Source organism: Chinchilla lanigera, unplaced genomic scaffold (genome assembly GCF_000276665.1).
Source record: "Chinchilla lanigera isolate Chin_1 unplaced genomic scaffold, ChiLan1.0 scaffold00085, whole genome shotgun sequence".
In the NCBI taxonomy this organism is placed as follows: Eukaryota; Metazoa; Chordata; class Mammalia; order Rodentia; family Chinchillidae; genus Chinchilla; species Chinchilla lanigera.
Window position 1 is genome coordinate 1,513,712 of NW_004955486.1, and position 17,307 is coordinate 1,531,018.

At 53.3% G+C, this 17,307-nt stretch overlaps 1 protein-coding gene across 6 annotated transcripts in view; it reads right to left on the minus strand.

The window, feature by feature from the left end:
• Positions 1-1,918: 1,918 nt before the first annotated feature.
• Vps13d (vacuolar protein sorting 13 homolog D (S. cerevisiae)) overlaps positions 1,919-17,307 on the minus strand; it is a 256,478-nt gene continuing 241,089 nt past the window's right edge. For all 6 annotated transcript variants that reach the window (XM_005403951.2, XM_005403955.2, XM_005403954.2 and 3 more), the window contains 3 exons: positions 13,523-13,654; positions 5,854-6,094; positions 1,919-4,589 (listed from right to left, as the gene is read on the minus strand). In XM_005403951.2, coding sequence (XP_005404008.1) covers positions 4,458-4,589; positions 5,854-6,094; positions 13,523-13,654 — 505 coding nt within the window. In that variant the 3' untranslated portion in view covers positions 1,919-4,457. The remainder of the gene's footprint in view (positions 4,590-5,853; positions 6,095-13,522; positions 13,655-17,307) is intronic.

Below are 17,307 nucleotides of genomic sequence, written 5' to 3' on the forward strand. Positions count from 1 at the left end.
AGTTCGATTCCTGATGCTAAAAAAAAGAAAGAAAAAAATCTAATTTAGAACAGTGCAAGGCCTGGGTGCAGCTCAGTGATAGAGCACTTCCCTGCTGCACAGGAGGCTCTGGGTTTGGCTCCCAGGAAAACACACACACACACACACACACACACACACACACACACACACATACACACATGCTACAAAAAACCTTATCTGCAATTTTTTAAAATTAAAAAATACAAATAAAGGTTTCAATAGGATTGCTCAGCAGTAAGTTGAGCTCTTCTTACTTTGAGCTCTTACTTTTAGCTCTCTTCTTACTTTGTCTTCATGATCGCTTGTATTAGCCACGCACCCAGCTAGTACAAGCGATGGCCTTTGCAGACGGCAAGTGAAATCTCACCCATTTCCTGAACAAATGCTTTCGAATTAATCAAACTTCCTAAAAGTGAATGTGCTTGGACTTGTGCTTCACAAGGCACTTCTGGAGCTGTTCTTGCTTTTGTTTTTTTGAGACAAGGCCTTGCTACATAGCGCAGGCTGGCCTCGAACTCACTGCCATCCCCCTCAGTCTCCCAAGAGCTGGGATCACAGGTGTGCGCCACCACACCTGGCTCCAGAGCTTTTAAATATCTGTGCTCGGGCCCTGGGAGCCAGTGGCCCAGGGGGCAGCGAACACGGAGCTTGCTCAGCAGTGCCAGAAGCCGCACAGTCGGGGTGAGGGGCCGGGGTAAGGCTGGGCTGTCTTTATTGCGGACTGGGTCCTGCACGGCAGCGCGTTGAACCGGGCCAGGAAACGGAAGAGCTCCACACACGCACTCCCTCTCCGTGCCCTGGAGGGGCTGGGCCGTTCATCTGCCCTGTGCGTCCCCAACGCCAAAGAGCTTCGCCGTGCTCTCCTGTGGGGTGCCCACTGCTCCCCGACTGCTGCTCCACAGAGCAGCGCCGAGCTCTCATCTCCCCGCAGCACCTTGCTTCCCCCCACCTGCCGAGCTGACAGCGGTGGTGGGCAGGCCAGCCGGGCAGTGCATTTACTTCTTGGTGAAATCCAATTCTTTCCCCGTTCCACACTGAACCCATGCAGCTTAATTCAGCTGGAGAAAATAAAACCAGGCTGTCCAGCTCCACCTCCCCTGGGCCTTCAATGCTGCTGGGCAAATGTGCTGCGCTTCCCTGGCCAGGCCATCAACCTAAACAACCACTGTCCCCTTCTCTCTCCCCAAGCCTCCACTGCCTCCCGCTGTGCGCTCATGCATGGCTACCTCACCCAGGAAATGCAAGCCATCAAGGGTCGGCCCTTCTTCTGGCCCAGCATGCCTGCCTCCTTTCCTGTAAAACCACCTCCCCATTTCCTTTCTTCTTTACACATAGGGCTGCCTACATTGCCCAGGCTGGTCTCAAAGTCCTGGGTTCAAGCAGTCCTCCTGCCTCAGCCTCCTGAGTAGCAGGATCCACAGGCACGCACCACCATGCCAGGGACCTTTCCCTCCTGGGCTACCAGGCATGTCTCTCCTTCCACTCACAGCCAGGTCCTCCGAGTTACCCGTATGTGGTGTCTCCAGTGCCTCTCCAGTCTCCTGAATCTTCTCCAACTTGCGCTTTCCCCCCACTCCACCAAAACTGCTCTCAGCAGTCTCTGTCCCTGACTCCACTACAAATGGGGTCCTCTCTCTGCGTCCCCAGCCTCCTCTTCACTCGCTGGGTGTGGCCTGGCAGCAGGGCCGGAGCAGCGGCTGGCCCTGCCCGCTAGAGGTCGGGGTACAGGGGAACCGCTCTCTGGGAGGCTGCAGGGCTCGGGGTTGGCCCTGGGCCGCGCTTCCCTGCACAGACGTCAGGGGCTGTGTTTCATGCGAATCGAGTCCTGGATGTGGTATCTGTCCTCCGTGATGGTTCTGGAATTGAAGAGGGACCAGGAAGCCAGAAGAACACAGAGTCGGGGAAGTGAACAACGCATTTTATTCCACAGGAAGAAAAGTGACATCTCTGACACGAGGGCCAGATTACAGTCTGGGCACACTGGCAGCCCCAGCTGTGTTACAGTGACGGGCCAGAGCTTCACTCTCAGCAGCCCGCCAAGCAGCTGGCAGGGCGTCTGGAGGCACAGATGTTGACACCTGAAAACGAAGGGCCCCGGCGCCTTCTGCATGCTGAGGCGGGCCCCCGCCGGGCACAGGGCGCGGACACTGGCAGGGCTGGCCGTCTGACACAGGGCGCCCTTCCGCGCTCGGCCAGTGAAGAGGGATGGCTTCTGAAGTCCCCTTCAGAGCCGCCCCTGATACACCCCATTAATTTTCCCTCCCTCAGAAAGAAACTGTGTATTTGAGGCAGCGTGAAAATCGACAGAAATCGTCCTGACCAGGTCTGGACACCACTGGCTAAATCCTAATTTAGGAAGAAATGGGCATTGAAGGAGCCAGACCAGGGGCTGCTCCGTCCAGAGCTTTGGACGCTGTCCCGGCAAATCACGGAGCCGCGGCGGAAGCCCCTGAAATCGTCCCGGCCTGGTGCAGCGGCTGCGGGGCAGGGAAGGGCTCTGGGAGCAGCAGCCCCAGGCCCATTTGGTCCTTTTAAAGCCTGCCCTTCTGAGGTGCAGATCAGGGGATGGGGGGCCTCAGCGGACAGGCAACAGTTTAGAGTCTGATGAATCAGAAAGGAGCGGGAGGCGGCCCAGGACAGCTCCCTGGGCGTCCCGGAGCACCTGGCCAGGGCCGCCTCAGGGCCTTCCTGCAGTCAGGGACAGCACCGCCAGGTGCTGCTGGGCCCCAAACCGGCTTTTTCAGGAGCAGGAGCCCCTTTACCCAGGAAGGACGTTTCTGGTGGCCCTGTCCAGGCAAGGGACAGAAGGCTCGCGGATGCACACCTTTCTGAGAGCCTCGTCTCTGAGAGATTGTGATCTTGGGCAGTGGGTTACTGGCCACAAAAAAAATCACACGCTGGACTTGTGGGGCACAGGGAGGAGGCTGGCGGAGCTGACACACGGCCCTGTGCTGCGGGTCTCACACCAGAGTGCGGAGACCACCACGACAACCACTCAGCGAGCCACAAGCCGAACACCCCAATCCCACTGGACCCAACACCGGCCCACTGGCCAGAGTCCAGGGAGAACCACCCAAACCCGGAGCTCTGGGGCCCACAGAGAAGCACCCTTCCTCCCCTGCACACGCACACCTGGGGGTGAGGAAAGTCCCCCAAGGAAGGGGGAGAGATGGCCAGATGAGCGTCGTTTGTGTCTCAGAGGAACCCGCGTCCTAGGTTACAGACACCAGAGCCTTCTGCACATGGTTTTACTAACACGGAATTCCTAGAGTCGCCAGGTGCGTCGCTCACCTGAGAGCGAGGCTGTACTTTTGCCCCAGCTGCTCACACCTTACAGAAACACCAGCAAGGCAGGGAGCAGGGCCCCAGCATGGCTGCGTGGCGCTCACATTTCACTCCCTTTGCTGCGCTCCCCTCCCCACTCGGAGGCCAGCCAGTGCCACCACCGCGCCCTGGGCACTGTGCAGCTGTGCTCCAGTGCGTGGCTTTATTCGGAACACGGTCCCAGGGGCTCCGGCCCTGATGCCAGTGCCAGAGCAGGGAGATGTACTCTCACTGTGGGTTTCTCACTCATCACAATGGAGTGCTCGGTGACTTTCCCTTGAGTCAACAGTGCTTACCAGTGCTTCACATGTCTCTGACAGCAGCATGAGAAAAACGTGTAACACTGATGTGTGTGCGCGTACGTGTGTATAAGGACAATCTTACTTCCCAGTGGGGGAGGCTGGTCCGGGGAAGGCCACGTGGACAGACAGCTTAGAACACTATCTGTGACAACCTAAGTGCTGTCTGTGAAACGGGGGACTAGAGGCAGCTGCCAGCCCTTCTCTGCGTCCTTCCCGGGGCTCTGCCTCCGCTCACCGTGGCCAGTAGCTCCACCTGCGTGACCAGCATCTGCTAAGCCTCACTCTCGAACTCAGACCTCATACCAGCCCACTGACCGCATCTGCAAGACCCAGACGCGACACTTCCAACTTCCAAGAAGGCCTCGCTACACAGTCCCCTGCATGAGACGTGTGGAATTAGTGCAATCGAAGATCCAGTACAACTGATATTACTTTACAGGAAACAAACCTTCACACACATCACCGCCCTGCTCAGAAGCGCCTATGTATTTACAAACACACAGTTGTACATATATACATGTTAACAAAATACAGGGCAATCTAAAAATTAGCTTCATTGGGACATTTTCTTTTTAAGTTATTCAACTGATACCTTTTAAAAATTATTTCCCCATAATCTAAAGTAACTCCCTGCCCCACAATTAATACAGCTTCCATTTGCATTTTCCCCACAAGGATTTCCTTCCTCTCGCTCCTTGATATCGTCCCCCAAACCCTCTTCCAGTCTTCCTCTATCTTGGGCTAGGGGCAGGGGTGCCTGTGCTCCCGAGGTGGGGTCTGCGCCCAGGAGTCTCCCCAAGCTGCGACTTCTCAGGAGTCCAGCTCCAATTGCTCTTGATTTTCGTTGAGTCTTAACATGAGCTGCTGTTCATAGTAAAGGCTCTTTGCGTAGTTGATTTCTTGTGATAACTTGATGGCCAGGACCTCAGATTTCACGTGGACCTACAGGGGAGAAGAGGATGAGCACCTGCCCCAGGGCGGGGCAGCCAAATGCAGCCAGCGGGCAGCGGCCCCCGGCCTGGCTGTGGGCTGGTGTACAGGACAGTGTGAAGAGAATCGAAGTCGCAGGGTTAGTTCTGAGCTAAATTTTTAGTGTACCTCCCCAGAGACTGCAGCTAACCCATCTCAGACACCACAGGACCCTGACTGAGGCTGGCTGCATTCCCAGGAGGATCTGCTGAGGGGACCACGCCAAGAACGACAGGCGCACCTCCGCCAGGGAAGGAGCAGTGAGCAAGCAGCAGTCCAGGCTTTCGCACCAAGAATGCTCCGCTGCTCACCTGCCCGGAAAGGGGGAGACACAGCTGGGGAGGCCTCACCCCGGAGGAATGTGTAAAACATCACTGGGGGGCTGGACTCGCTCAAGCAACCAGCCCTAACGAAGCCAATCACCCCAGTGCGGCCCGGAGCCAAAACAAAGCCAAGTGCATTCCCGAGCAAGGGGAGCCAGGACTCCCGAGGAGAGAGGCCCTGCCAGGCCAGCAGCTACTCTCTCTGCTGTGAGTGACACATTCTTCCCGAGTCCTGTACACCAGGCTAACAGCAGCAAGCCACAGCAGGCCCAAGTGTTCCAAGGTGAGGCACATCAGCACGGTATGGTCAGGGCTCTGCGGCCTAGACACCAGCTCCGTCCTGAGTCAGCTGTGGCGCCAGAACAAGTCACCTGCCTTTACCCCTCCGTCAGGGGCATGGTGGGGACAAGGACAACACAGCAGTGAACACGCCCTAGACGCGCTGGTCACACTGCTTACCACCCTGTCACGGCACCACCTCCCACCCTCCAGAGGCAAATATCATTTACAGGTATCTGCGGCTGAGCATGCTAGATACTGCCTCTGGGCTTAAAACAAAAAGATGCCATTTCCACGGTTACCATAGAAACAAGACAATGTGGGCTCCATCACTGCCTCGGGCTCAGTGCATCCCGGAGTCACATTTCAGGGACACAAAACTCCAGGACCCTTGCTAGTTCTTCTTCACGACTAACTACAGCAAGCACTGCTATCCACTCGCGTTGCTAGGAGACCAAGCCCCAAACATTGAGTGACATGGCCTAGAAGCAGGCAGGCGGCACCCAGAGCGGCTGGAACCTCCCAGCCTAGTCCCCATGGGAAAGTGGGGGCGAGGCGAGACTGTGGGGACGGTGACCTCCAGACCCTGGCTCTGGGCATGCCCACTTGAGAGCTGGGGGCGGCGGGGGACTCACCATCGGCTTCTGGTGCGACGGGCCTGGGATGGACACGCCACTGCTCGAGTTGGTGGCTTTCTTGGTCACCTGCACGTACACCTTCCCGTGGTCTTTGGAGACGAGGCAGTGGTAGAGGTCGTCGTACTTGACCTCAAGGAAAATGGCCTCCCGGTCCACGTAGTCTCCGCTCTTAAGGAAGTACACGGCCTTGGAGGAGATGAGCACGCAGTAGCTGTCGATGTTCTCCACGGCAATGAAGCTGCACGGGGAGAGGGGGATGGGTACGGCCCTTAGGGAAAGAGAGGGGTGGGGCCAGAACCCAGCCCAAACCCAGCACACGGGGGAGGCCTCAGGCTCCCCACCGGAAGTTAAGAATTAGAAGGACCCCAGCCTCACGCTGCCTTCACAATGGGTCCCAGCAGCAAGGGACAGAGACAGGGAACACACGATGGCGAGAATACCGAGAGCCGACAGCCCACTAGTACCCAGCATCGCTTCCAAACTCCCTGCTCAGAGTGAAGGCGGCCCTGGTACTGTCCCGGGCCACTGTCCAGGTGGCCGTGGCCCGACATCTGCGGTGCAAACCCTCCCACGGGAGGCAGAGGCCTGGGCAGGGGCAGGAGGGGGCCTGCCGGCTCCCTTGAGCTTGTTTGCCCCGGAGCACACACCTCATCCCCGCTTTCTCACTCCCCGCCCAAGTCTGACACCCCGAGGCCTCCCCAGTACTCGAGCCCCTTGCGAGTGCTGCAGTGCTGCGTGGTGTTGACCCGCAAACACCGCCAAACTCGGGCTGTTCTTCCACATCCCCAGGAAGTGCAGCATCTCAGCTCTCGAAGCAAGCTCCCAGCCCAGCCTCCCTGAGCACCGCCCCGTGAGGACTCAGTAACATTGCCTTGTCCCAACTGTCATCTTAATTACAGCCTCCCATGACGAAAGTTGACTCTGTTGTTCTATTCTAACTGGTTGGTAACGCCGAGAACATAGATGCGTAGAGTCTTGGTGCTGAAATTAGAAGCGCCTGGTGGCTTTAATGCCCCGGCTGCTTATTAGCACGGCCGTTCTCACACCCAGGCCTGCCTGCGCCCGGGGCAGCACCGTCACTGAGTCGGGCTGCACAGACTCTAACACAGCTGGTGCGGGGAAGAAAGGAGGACACAGAGGGACAAGAAAGCCAGGAGGAGAGGAAAGCTCGCTGCCACAGAGGAAGTGTGAGGGGCCGGCTGGAGCTGCGCGGGGGAAGCAGTCGAGAAGCTGAAAATGGTCTCTGCTCCTGAGCACAGGTGGAAGTGACAGCCGCTCTAGCTTCCAGTGCAGCACGGCACAGGGCACCCGTGCCCCTTGTCCTGGTACCCAGCAGCGGGCATTTATACCAGGCAGGTGTGCTCTGGCCTGGGCAGAGGGTTGATGCTTCTGCAGGCTTTCACACCGACCCCCTCTGCGGCGCATCTTCCAGCAGACCAGGCAACTTGGGAGGCTCGGTTCCCTGCTGGGAGGCTCTACAGAAAGGTGGAGGACACCGGGGGCCCCGGCCTGGCTGCTGGCTGCCCTGGTGGCTCCATTTCTTTGTCTTTGGTAAAGAAGATGCTGCTTGCCCAAGGTGAGTGTGAAGGCCAGGAGGGACAGGCTGCACAGGAGAGCGAGCGAAAGCCAGCAGCTCTGCCACTCCGCCCAGATCTCTACTCACGAGGTCCAGGGCCCCCTTCGTCCCCTGGAGCTGCTACTGATAACTGCCTACGTACTTTGAGCAGTTACACGAAATGTTCTAAAGTCTTTAAATTGAAAGCAGAGGACAGGGAGCCGGGTGGTGCCCCTGAGACTGCGCGGCCAGCAGCTCTCTCTGGTTTCCTCTTGACGCTTCCTCTGTCCCCCCGTGACCGCCATCACTGTTATCATTAATTCTGGGGTTTTTACAAATCTGGAAACCACATCCAAGATGCATTCCAACAGCTCCAGATCATCCTTTCATCTGATGGACACTGATCCCAAAACTGTCACTCGGCGGGAAAAAAGCCACAGGTCAGGGGGACAAAGGAACCAGGCAAAGGCAGAGCCCCGCCAGCTCTTCTCCCTGCAGACCTGCTCCTTCCTGTCCCTCTTTCCTCAAAGCCGCAGGCCCCTCCTCAGGTGCTGACCTGCAGGGTAATTCTCCGTAGGCTTTGTGAGCTTCACTCCTTGTGTGCAAAGGGTTGCCAGTGCCCTCTGGACTGAGGGCTGCTGCTCTTCATTAGTGTACAGCCAAGCTGCACACGGGATGGCTGCTGGCTAGCACAAGGCCTCGTGGTGATGGGAGGCGGAGCCGGCATGCCCAGGTGGCTCCGAGGACACTCTGCTGTCCTTGGGTGTATGAACTCGGATGGAGGTGTGAGGGAGGAGGAGGTCACAGCAAGCCGGAAACAGCATCTGGGCGAGCCAGAGGCCACTGGGGTTCTGCAGACATTACAGGAGGCTGCTGATACTATAATTGAGTCTATTTTGGTGAAATGGGATTTTTGTATATTTTTTAGCTTGGGTTACAAGCTTTATTTTTAACTCTCTTTCAGGGAGCGAAAGAGGACACTGGCTTGGGGTCAGTAGCAGGCAGCTTCTGCCGAGAATGGAAGGTTGCACAGTTCATACCTGTCCCAGAGCCCATCGTAAAAGCCCTGACACAGCACGGGCTCCTGAGCTCAGGTGGGCCAGCCACAAGGCCATGAAGTTGCCTTGGGCTCTCACAGGAGACTGCAAAGTCTCCGAAGGGTGGAATCTGGCATGATTCGGTGCCACAGAAGGAGAACCCATGACCGGCGGGTTACACTTGAGAAGCACAGGGTTGTTCTTGAGGCCCCGTGGCACCACACCAGGCCGCCACCTCACCGGCCGCCACTCTCTCCAGGGCACAGGCAGACTCACCCCTGGAGCCAGAGCCAGGCACGTGTGCTCAGAGCGAGGCCCTTCTCGCCCACCCCGCGGGGCCCAACACAGCAGAGATCCTCAGCCTACGGTGAGGGCGGGGCCGGGTTACTGCAGTTCTGGGGAGAATCCGGAGGTTCTCAAGCTGGAGGTTCCCTGGGGAGGCACCGTCCTCGAGCAGGTCAGGGAGTGGGTGCCGCTCTCAGAGGCCACGCGGAAGCAGGTCCAGGCCCGATTTCTCCCCAGGGAGCAAGACATCTGCCTAGCAACTGTTGCGACCACCCCATTCGGTTTCTTTCTTTTTCTTTTATTTGTTTTTGCCTTATTAGCTCTATTTATATATCTTATTCTACCCTCTTTGGAATTACTTGTAAGTCAGAAAGGTCTGCATGGTCTCTATCCAGGGGTGCTCCCCAGTGGGCTCCTCCAGCCCCGGGGGGCTCACTCGCCTGCCAGCGTATCTAGAAGCTCGACTCTGTGCCAGAGCCAGGGTCACCGAGTGCCGGGCTTCCCACAGAACATCTCGTCACATGTCCCCCAGCCTCTGTGCACTGAGTGTGCACACAGCTGAGCTGTTCTTCCTTCCCCAACGTCACCTCTAGCAACCAACCAAGCAGGCAAGCAGCGAGGGCTGCCCTCAGCTCTTCCTCAGGCAGACTGCAAAGCCGGGCGGTCTACAGACTTGACTGAGGTCTCCTCCTACCCATCCGCCACTGTGTTCGGGCCTTTCCAGCAGCTCTCTTTCTCGGCTGCCCTCCAGGCTACCTTACTAGCACACAATTTTGAGTTGGAGCTCTTCTTCTAATCTCACACTGCCTCCAGCAGGACCACCGAGGCCAGGCCCTTCGCAGCTGGGAAGGGACGCTCTGCAAATTCTCCGAACACGCTGGGAGCCCTCCTGGCCTCGCCTGTGCCCAGCACTGTGCTCCGAGTCTGTGTCCCTCTCCCCCCTCTGCTGCCTTCCTCCCCTCCCACCAGGCCGGCCTATTGTCCACAGCCTTCTTCGCCAAGCATCCCCTGGCTGTCCAGGCACACACTGACCACTGTCCTTGTGGTCCCCCAACGCAGGGCTCAGACTTGCACTTGTACAGCAAGCCTATGGTACAGATCCTGGGTCATAAATACTCGGCTCACTTACCCCTGAGGACAGGACAAAGATTCTTACTGGTCCTGACACACAGTAGGACTTCACACACAACATCTCAAAAGTGACAGTGAAGTGACAGTGTGAGGGCCAATGGCATTTTCTGGTACACATGCAACTGGGTGACAGACAACCTGAACTTGTAGTAAAGCTAAAAAATTCATCTACAACTTCTGATTGAACTTAAAATTTACCAAGCCAGGTTTTATCAGAGCAGCTGGGTAATCTGCCAGACGTGGTTTAATTCAGTGGCACAGTGAAGAATGTCCAGTTCCCTAAGTGTCCACAGTTTGTGACAGATTATTTTGACAGATGTTTAGAAGACAGAGTTGGGAGCCGGGGGTGTAGGACAGAGGTAAAGGGTCAGCCTAGCATGTGCAAGGCCAGGGGCTCCATCCTCAGAACCCCCTCCAAAGGAACAAGGAAGTGATGGATTTGATCCTGTTCCTCAAAAGGGCTAGCCTTTTGTTTTTGTCTCCGGTGTATTGATGTGAGATCTGGATTCACATTATATGCCATTAGAGTGCGTATCATGGCCTGTGCTCAAAAAGAATTCTGATGCTATGCAACGTCTCAAGAACAGGCAATACCAAACAGCACCTACAGTGTTCAAAAAGGGGTGAGAAAGAGAATTTTACTCTTCACTTTGGACTCTTGAATTGGTTAACCGCACATATGACTTTATTTCACTAAAAAAAGAAAGGCCTTATCTGGCTCGTGGGCTTATAGGCTATTTCTGTTTCCTCTTCTATATTGAAAAAAAATCTCATAAATGTTACTTTCCACATAGCCGATGGTGTAATCCAAGGGTCACACTCAGAAAGCAGATTAGCAGCTTGAGCCCTGTGAGCATCGTTTGAAAGAGGAAGGAGCTGCCCCCAGTCTCACTTCGGGTATGTGCCCTGGTCTCTGACCAAAGAGTAGAGACAAAATGCTAATGAAAAAGAGGTTTCTGGTGTAAACCAGGCACTAGTTAGGAAGAGAGAAGTCTAATCATACACGACTAAATTTTCTTTAACACCATTTCAACTCAGGACGCTGGGTTAAAATTAAGGAAAATGGGAAACAACGCCAACACACCAGAGGAACACCGGATTACTATGAAAGTAAACCTTTTTCAGCTGGCCAGATCTTAAATCATGTGTCAGTTACTATCCTTTTAATGCTAATTAATTAAATAAAATGAAAAAACTAAATGCAGCCTGATCGGGGAGAACAAAGTTGAAGTCGTTGCGGCTCTGGGGACGCTGTGGGGTTTTCACTCCAGCGGGAAGTAATTACACAATATTTTCCAGAAGTGAAACAGTGAGTGTAACTGGAAAAAAATGTGGAAACATTTAGTTAGAACAGTAGAGCAAGGTACTAAAGACCCTTTTAAGGGGTTAACTCTGAAGAGAAATATGCAAATAATTAGGTTTTAAAACATGTTTTTAATTATAAATCTAGGATAAAAGTCAGAGGTATAATTCCGCGCCTGGGTGTTTTTCTGAAAACCTCTTTCTTGCAAAGCGATGACTGCGATGCTCAGATTGCTGGGGAGGCCAGGCTGACAGCCGGGGACGCTTCCGAGACCCACGTGCCCGGGTCCCTGGCTGCGTCTCTACGCGCCAAGGAAGACCACGGTCACGTCGCGCTCCACGCTTACGGGCCAGATCTAACCCACAGCTTAGGTTCAACACATGGTTTTCATCTTTAAAGTCAAAACTCATTCATGCCGCTATCTGTGCCTAGTTTATATTTGAATTTGAAGAGTTTTGTGAAATCTACTTCGCTGATTTCATTTTGATCCTGGGTTTCGCCTCTCCCTGGGAGCAGCCCTGTGTTGGCAGTACTCTTCCATTTCTCCCTGTGCTTTTTGGCAAACGTCATTCAACTGCAAATGAATTTTGTACGGGCCAGAGAAGGTCTGAGTTGGACAGAGGTGATCTGGGTAGGAAATTTTTAAAAGCACCATGTACATTAATTTATGATCTCAGTTATTAACCTTTGATTTAAAAAAATCCCTAAATGAAAAAAAGTGGACATGTGTTAATGCAGATGCTAAACAGCAGCTATCCTGCTAGGTTTACTGAGCATCCATTCCAGGCCGAGCACCGTTCTGCTGAGGACGGGCCGGTGAGCGGAACACTCAAAACTCCCGGCCCGCACGAGGCTGCCATTCAAGCAGACTCTGCGCCAGGCCCAGTGAAGCCTAAGGGGCAACGCTCTGGGCCCCCAATCCAGAGGCCTGCAGTTCCGTCGGCAAAGTGATGTGAAGGGCAGAGGGGCATCAAATCCCCACCCCAAGTGGGGCAGGAACATGATGTCCTCCCCAGAGTGAAACTGCGTGGGATTCTGGGTAGCAGAGGGATGAGGCTAGAGACACTCTTCTTGGCACACGGTGAACGGGGGCTGAACTGCCCCCCACCTTCTGTTCACAGATGCCCAAGGCTCAAGGGAGTATCTGCAGTAAGGGAATAATGAAGGGCAAATGAAGTCATGAGGTTGGGGCTCTGATCCAATCGAATTAGTGGCCTTATTAAAGACACTGGAAAGCTCCCCTTCTCTGTCACGTGAGGTCACAGTGAGGAGGAGGCTGTCTGCAAGCCACAAAGAGAACCCTCACCAGGACAGCACAGGCTGGCACCCTGGTCCTGGACTTCCCAGCCTCCCGAGCTGTGAGGACATGAACTCCTAGTGTCTAAGCTGCTCAGCTATGAGAATGAGATACACCGCTGTTATCAAGAGATCTTCCAATAACGTTCAGGGGGCTTGAGTTACACAGACACATCTAGGAAGATGCCACCTGATACAGCAAGCAATAAATGAGTTCTGGATTTGATCTTTTATATCTTCTTTCAAAACTGATATTGAAGAAAGCAGACAAGGTCTCCCTAAGACAGTCTCTACTCATGACCCTGAAGACTCCCCCAGGAGCTAACCACCACGTGACGTTCCACCACTGACCAAACCCCCCACGGCGCTCAGAACCCTCCCCGGCCTGCTCCACTTCAGAGGACATGAACAGCATGACAGAAATTAAACTCGCATCTTGCTACTCAGCACATAAAGTGCCTTTCTCTAAGCTGGTGGTTCTAATACCTAGACAAGTTATAGCGCATTTTACAGGCCAGTGTCTCTGCAAAATATCCTACAGTAGTGACATATTTAATTCAACCAGGAATAATTTCACTCACTGGAAATATGACAAGATCTTAAGTATAAGGCTCCATATTTAAAGATTTACAAGACAATGTTAAGGAAACGACATTTCCAAAACATTTGAGTATGTTTGTTTTGTTTGCTAACATTCTATAGCAAACGATGGGCCATAAAAGTTTAAGAAAATTTTATAGGGAAGAAAAGCTAAAATTGAGAAGAACATTTAATCTGTTCTTTTCTTCCGTTGAGCAATTTAGAAAAAGAGTGATTTTTTAGAAACAGTACAGTAAGGTCTGGCTGTAGAACACAGTTGGAGAAACACTCCTTCCAGGAAGAGCTGTTTACCTGGAGTCACATGTATACCTGGAATAACACTTGGGACAAGGAACCCCTCAACAGTTCTGAGATCTGAGAGTCAGGAGGATGCTCAGATCATAGGGGAATTTCCCAACTCAAAGACGGAAGGGGCAACCCAGAAGCCCAACATGGCTGATTCCCATGGCTTCCACTCACAACTCGTCTTGGATATTGTCCGTGAGTTTGAAGAGCTGCTCCTGTCCTTCTGCTTGGCTCTCAGAGTAGCGGGGAAGCAGCCCTTGGGGTCCCGTGCAGCAGCGTGGTTTCCGAACCCTCTGTGCTTGAGTCCTGGGAGTGAACAGACAGGGAGTTAAGGAGTTACGTGTTAAGATTTAACCACGTCCCTTCCTCACCTAGGACGTAAGCACTACTTAATACAAGACACACTACGCTGGGTGAGCAGAACCGAACCCCGTACACTTATGAGCACACTACAGCATCGAGGTTAGACAGCCCATTGAAGTTTTTGTGAATTCAAATCTGCTTTAGCTGCCTTAAATCCTTTTGAGCTATGTGATCATGCCTAAGTGAGTTAAGTTCCTTAACTTTCCATTTCTCTTTGTGAAATGGGTTGATGACACCTACCTCCCGGGACTGCTGTGAAGATCAAACAGAGTAACACCCATCAGTGGTAGCTCTTGCTACCGTCATTATTACACAAGACCGTCACTGGGTTGCATCCATTTTTCTAGGAATCTCTCTGGGGCATGCCATGTGTGGGTTTGCGATGGGGTGGGAGAGGTCGGAAGGGCCGTAGGCTTCAGTGAGAACCCACCATGCTTCCAGGCTTCTGAGCTGTGCTCAGAGGCCGGGGTAAAGGGTGAGGCTTGTGATCGCGTGAGGGGAAGACGGGCTCCGTGGACCGGTCCCAGGCCACGGCTGGGATGCTGCCGGCTCTAACCCATGCCACTCAGCTCTTGGTTACCCAAAGGAATCTGCTTTGCTATGGCTTTCAGGGTCGGCTGCTGTTGTCTTTTTCCACAAACCATAGACAGGGTAATTGATAAATACTTTTTGGTGTTTTCCTAGAAACAGGAGTCCATATTTGTCTTGGAAAGGCTGTGCATATTTCAGATGACTGATAAGAGTGTGCTGGGTCTGTCCTCGGCCTTGTACTTGCTGTACTTTTTATTATTTGTTCCTGGAACCCATTGAAGCAAAACATCCCTCTCTAGACATAGCTCAAGGAGGAGCAGGCTTCCACTCCGAATCAGCACTTCAGACATACGAGAGACACACGGAGACGGGTAAGGGGCAAAAAGTGCCTGGGGGGGCAGGCGGGGTAGTCACACGGGTGGAAACAGCTGCGACTGGACACAGCCCACGCACCTGGCCAGCCGCAAGGCTGGGATCATTATAAAGTGCTCCTAAACCCAGGTCAGCGCTCAGGTCATCAGGCCACGGATCCAAGGACAGCCCCATACCCGCTGGCGTTTGATAAATGCCACAAAGCCAGAAACCCAGGGTTAATTTTCCAAAAGCTCAGTGACAAGGATGCCACAAGTACTACTAACTGTGCTCTTTGGGGTAAAGTTTCAATGATTTGCATTAAGGGAATGGGTATAAAAAAAAAAACAAACCCACCAAAAAAAAAAGGGGGGGGATTGCGGATTTAGCTCAGTAGCACAGGGCCTGCCTAGCAAGCACAAAGTCATGAGTTTGATTCCTGGTATTGGGGGGGGAACCCACAATTTTGTTTATATCAGATTCACATACTTCCACTGTCCCTAGTTTGAATTCTTCCCTCAAGATTTAGGCCTACTGTTGGCTGTTTAGTTTCCCGGTACCGACAGAGGGTAGGGAGGGTGGTGTAAGAAGCCACTGGTAACCCACTGGTGGGGAGCCTGGCGACCAGTCTCCAGGGTGCTCGTGGACCCGTGCAAGCAAGCGAACTGAGGAGAGGGGCTGGGTGTATTTTCCCAGGCTAATGAAATGGCCCTGTCACACAAACACTGCCCAGCCGCGCTTTAAAGCATTCTTTCTGCAGCCTACCCACTGATCTCTCGCCCATAAGGCTCCTAGAAGCGGCCTGGTGGCTATGGTGGCAGGAACTCCAAGGCCCCTCTGAGAGGAATATGGTAGGGCCGCTTCCTTGCCCTTTCCACGGAAGTCTTCACTCTGTCCCCTCTCAGCACCTCTCCAGTCTATGAGGACCCCTAAAGGGGCACCTTCAATACACACATGGTATTCAGCCGTGCTTCCCTCTCTGCCCTGAACGCTGGGTCTGCGCTGCATTACAACGGCCCCATAATCCTCTGCTTCCAACCGTATCCGCCACCACGAGAACGGCACTGTCAAAACTCTAGATCAAGTCAGTCCCCTGCTCAAAGCGCATCTGTTTCACATCTCACTTGGATAAGTCACGTTCCTGTTGCCTGGCTCCCCCAGTCCTCATCTCATTCACTGCTGTCCTGAGACCCAGCAGTGACCGGCTGATGGCGGAGGGATAAACGAGTGAACGAGTGAACGCATTTGTGAGTGGAGGACCGGGTAGGCCATTCACTGAGCTACAAAGAAAAGGTGAACTGCAAACTGCGGAAGTTTGGGACAGCGCTGCAGCTCTGAAAGCCAACAGTGTTAACGCCAAATGTGAACCAGCTGGAATTGCACCTTCCTGACAGAAAGGGCAAGGGTGTCTCTGTCTAGTCCTCTGACCTAAGCAAAGGAGGGGCGGAAGATACTGCCATGAACAAGTGACACTTCTGTGGACAGGTGTCTTTTTCTACACCAGAACAAATCCTTTCAGTAAGACTCAAAGTTGGGAAAAATATGCTACCATGTCGAGGGAAACTGACTGAGAGCAGAAATCCCTCTGATGGGATCCAGGCAAGCCAGAGAGGCCAAGGACAGACAGCCGGCCTCCGCACCTGAGCGCCTGGAAATCCCATCTCCTAACTAGAGGAGGAGCCAAGCTGTAAGTCAGCGCTCCCCAGTGCAAGCAACCCCTCTGGACTGCGCAGCCCGCCTCAGGCTTTCCCTAAACTTCATCTGCACTGCCGGCACATCACCCTCTGTCCTGTGAACTACAGACACATGGAAACACCAGAAAACAAGCAGCACAGCAGCCCTCTGTGGGTGCACACGGACGCTCTGCAATGCTCTCCTTATCCGTCTCTGAACAGCTGCAAGCTGCCTTCAACTGCCACGGTCCTGGCCTTGTGACCAACCAAACACCGGCCCAGGTTGGATGTGGTGCTGGCTGCAGCTGGGCAGAGGAGCTCGGGGGGGCCTGCAGGCCTCACTTTTCATGTCAGCACAGAAGAAAAGGGAGCTAACCGCAGCCACGAAAGGAAGCATAGTTTTTTGTTTTAGTCTTACACTTCTTTTTTTTTTTTTTTTTGGTTTTTCTCTGGTACCGGGAACTGAACTCATGACCTTGCACTTGCCAGGCAGGCGCTTTTGCCACTGAGCTAAATCCCCAGCCCCTAGTCTTACAAATATAGGTACTACTTGCAGAAGCGGTGATTTAGACATGGTCTTACTATAAATAGAAAGTGGCATTACAGGAGTTCTTCCACATTCCCCTATTACCTTGCCACTGCTAGTACCTGAAAAATTAAGTTTTTCTTCTCTAAAACGCAACTAAAATTTCAACTTCTCAGGTCCAAGTGGGTAGGTTGTAGATGGGGGAAAGGAAAATGTTGTTTAAAGTCACCATGTCTAAAAAAATTTTTTTTAAAAAGTCACTATGTATGAACAAATTTATACCCACAGTTGTTAAAACTTAAAAAAATAAACAAAAATAAAAGAAGTTTGGTAACTTGTATATACTGACTGTAGTATATATTCATATACAGCCCAAGACAATTCCTCTTCACTCAGCGTGGCCCAGGCAAGCCAGGCACATCCAACCCACAGGCCACCGGTAGGACTTGCCTTCAGGAACGACTGTTCCTAACGGTGTCTTAAGTTTGGTCACGCTGTGACTCAGTAACTTAGTA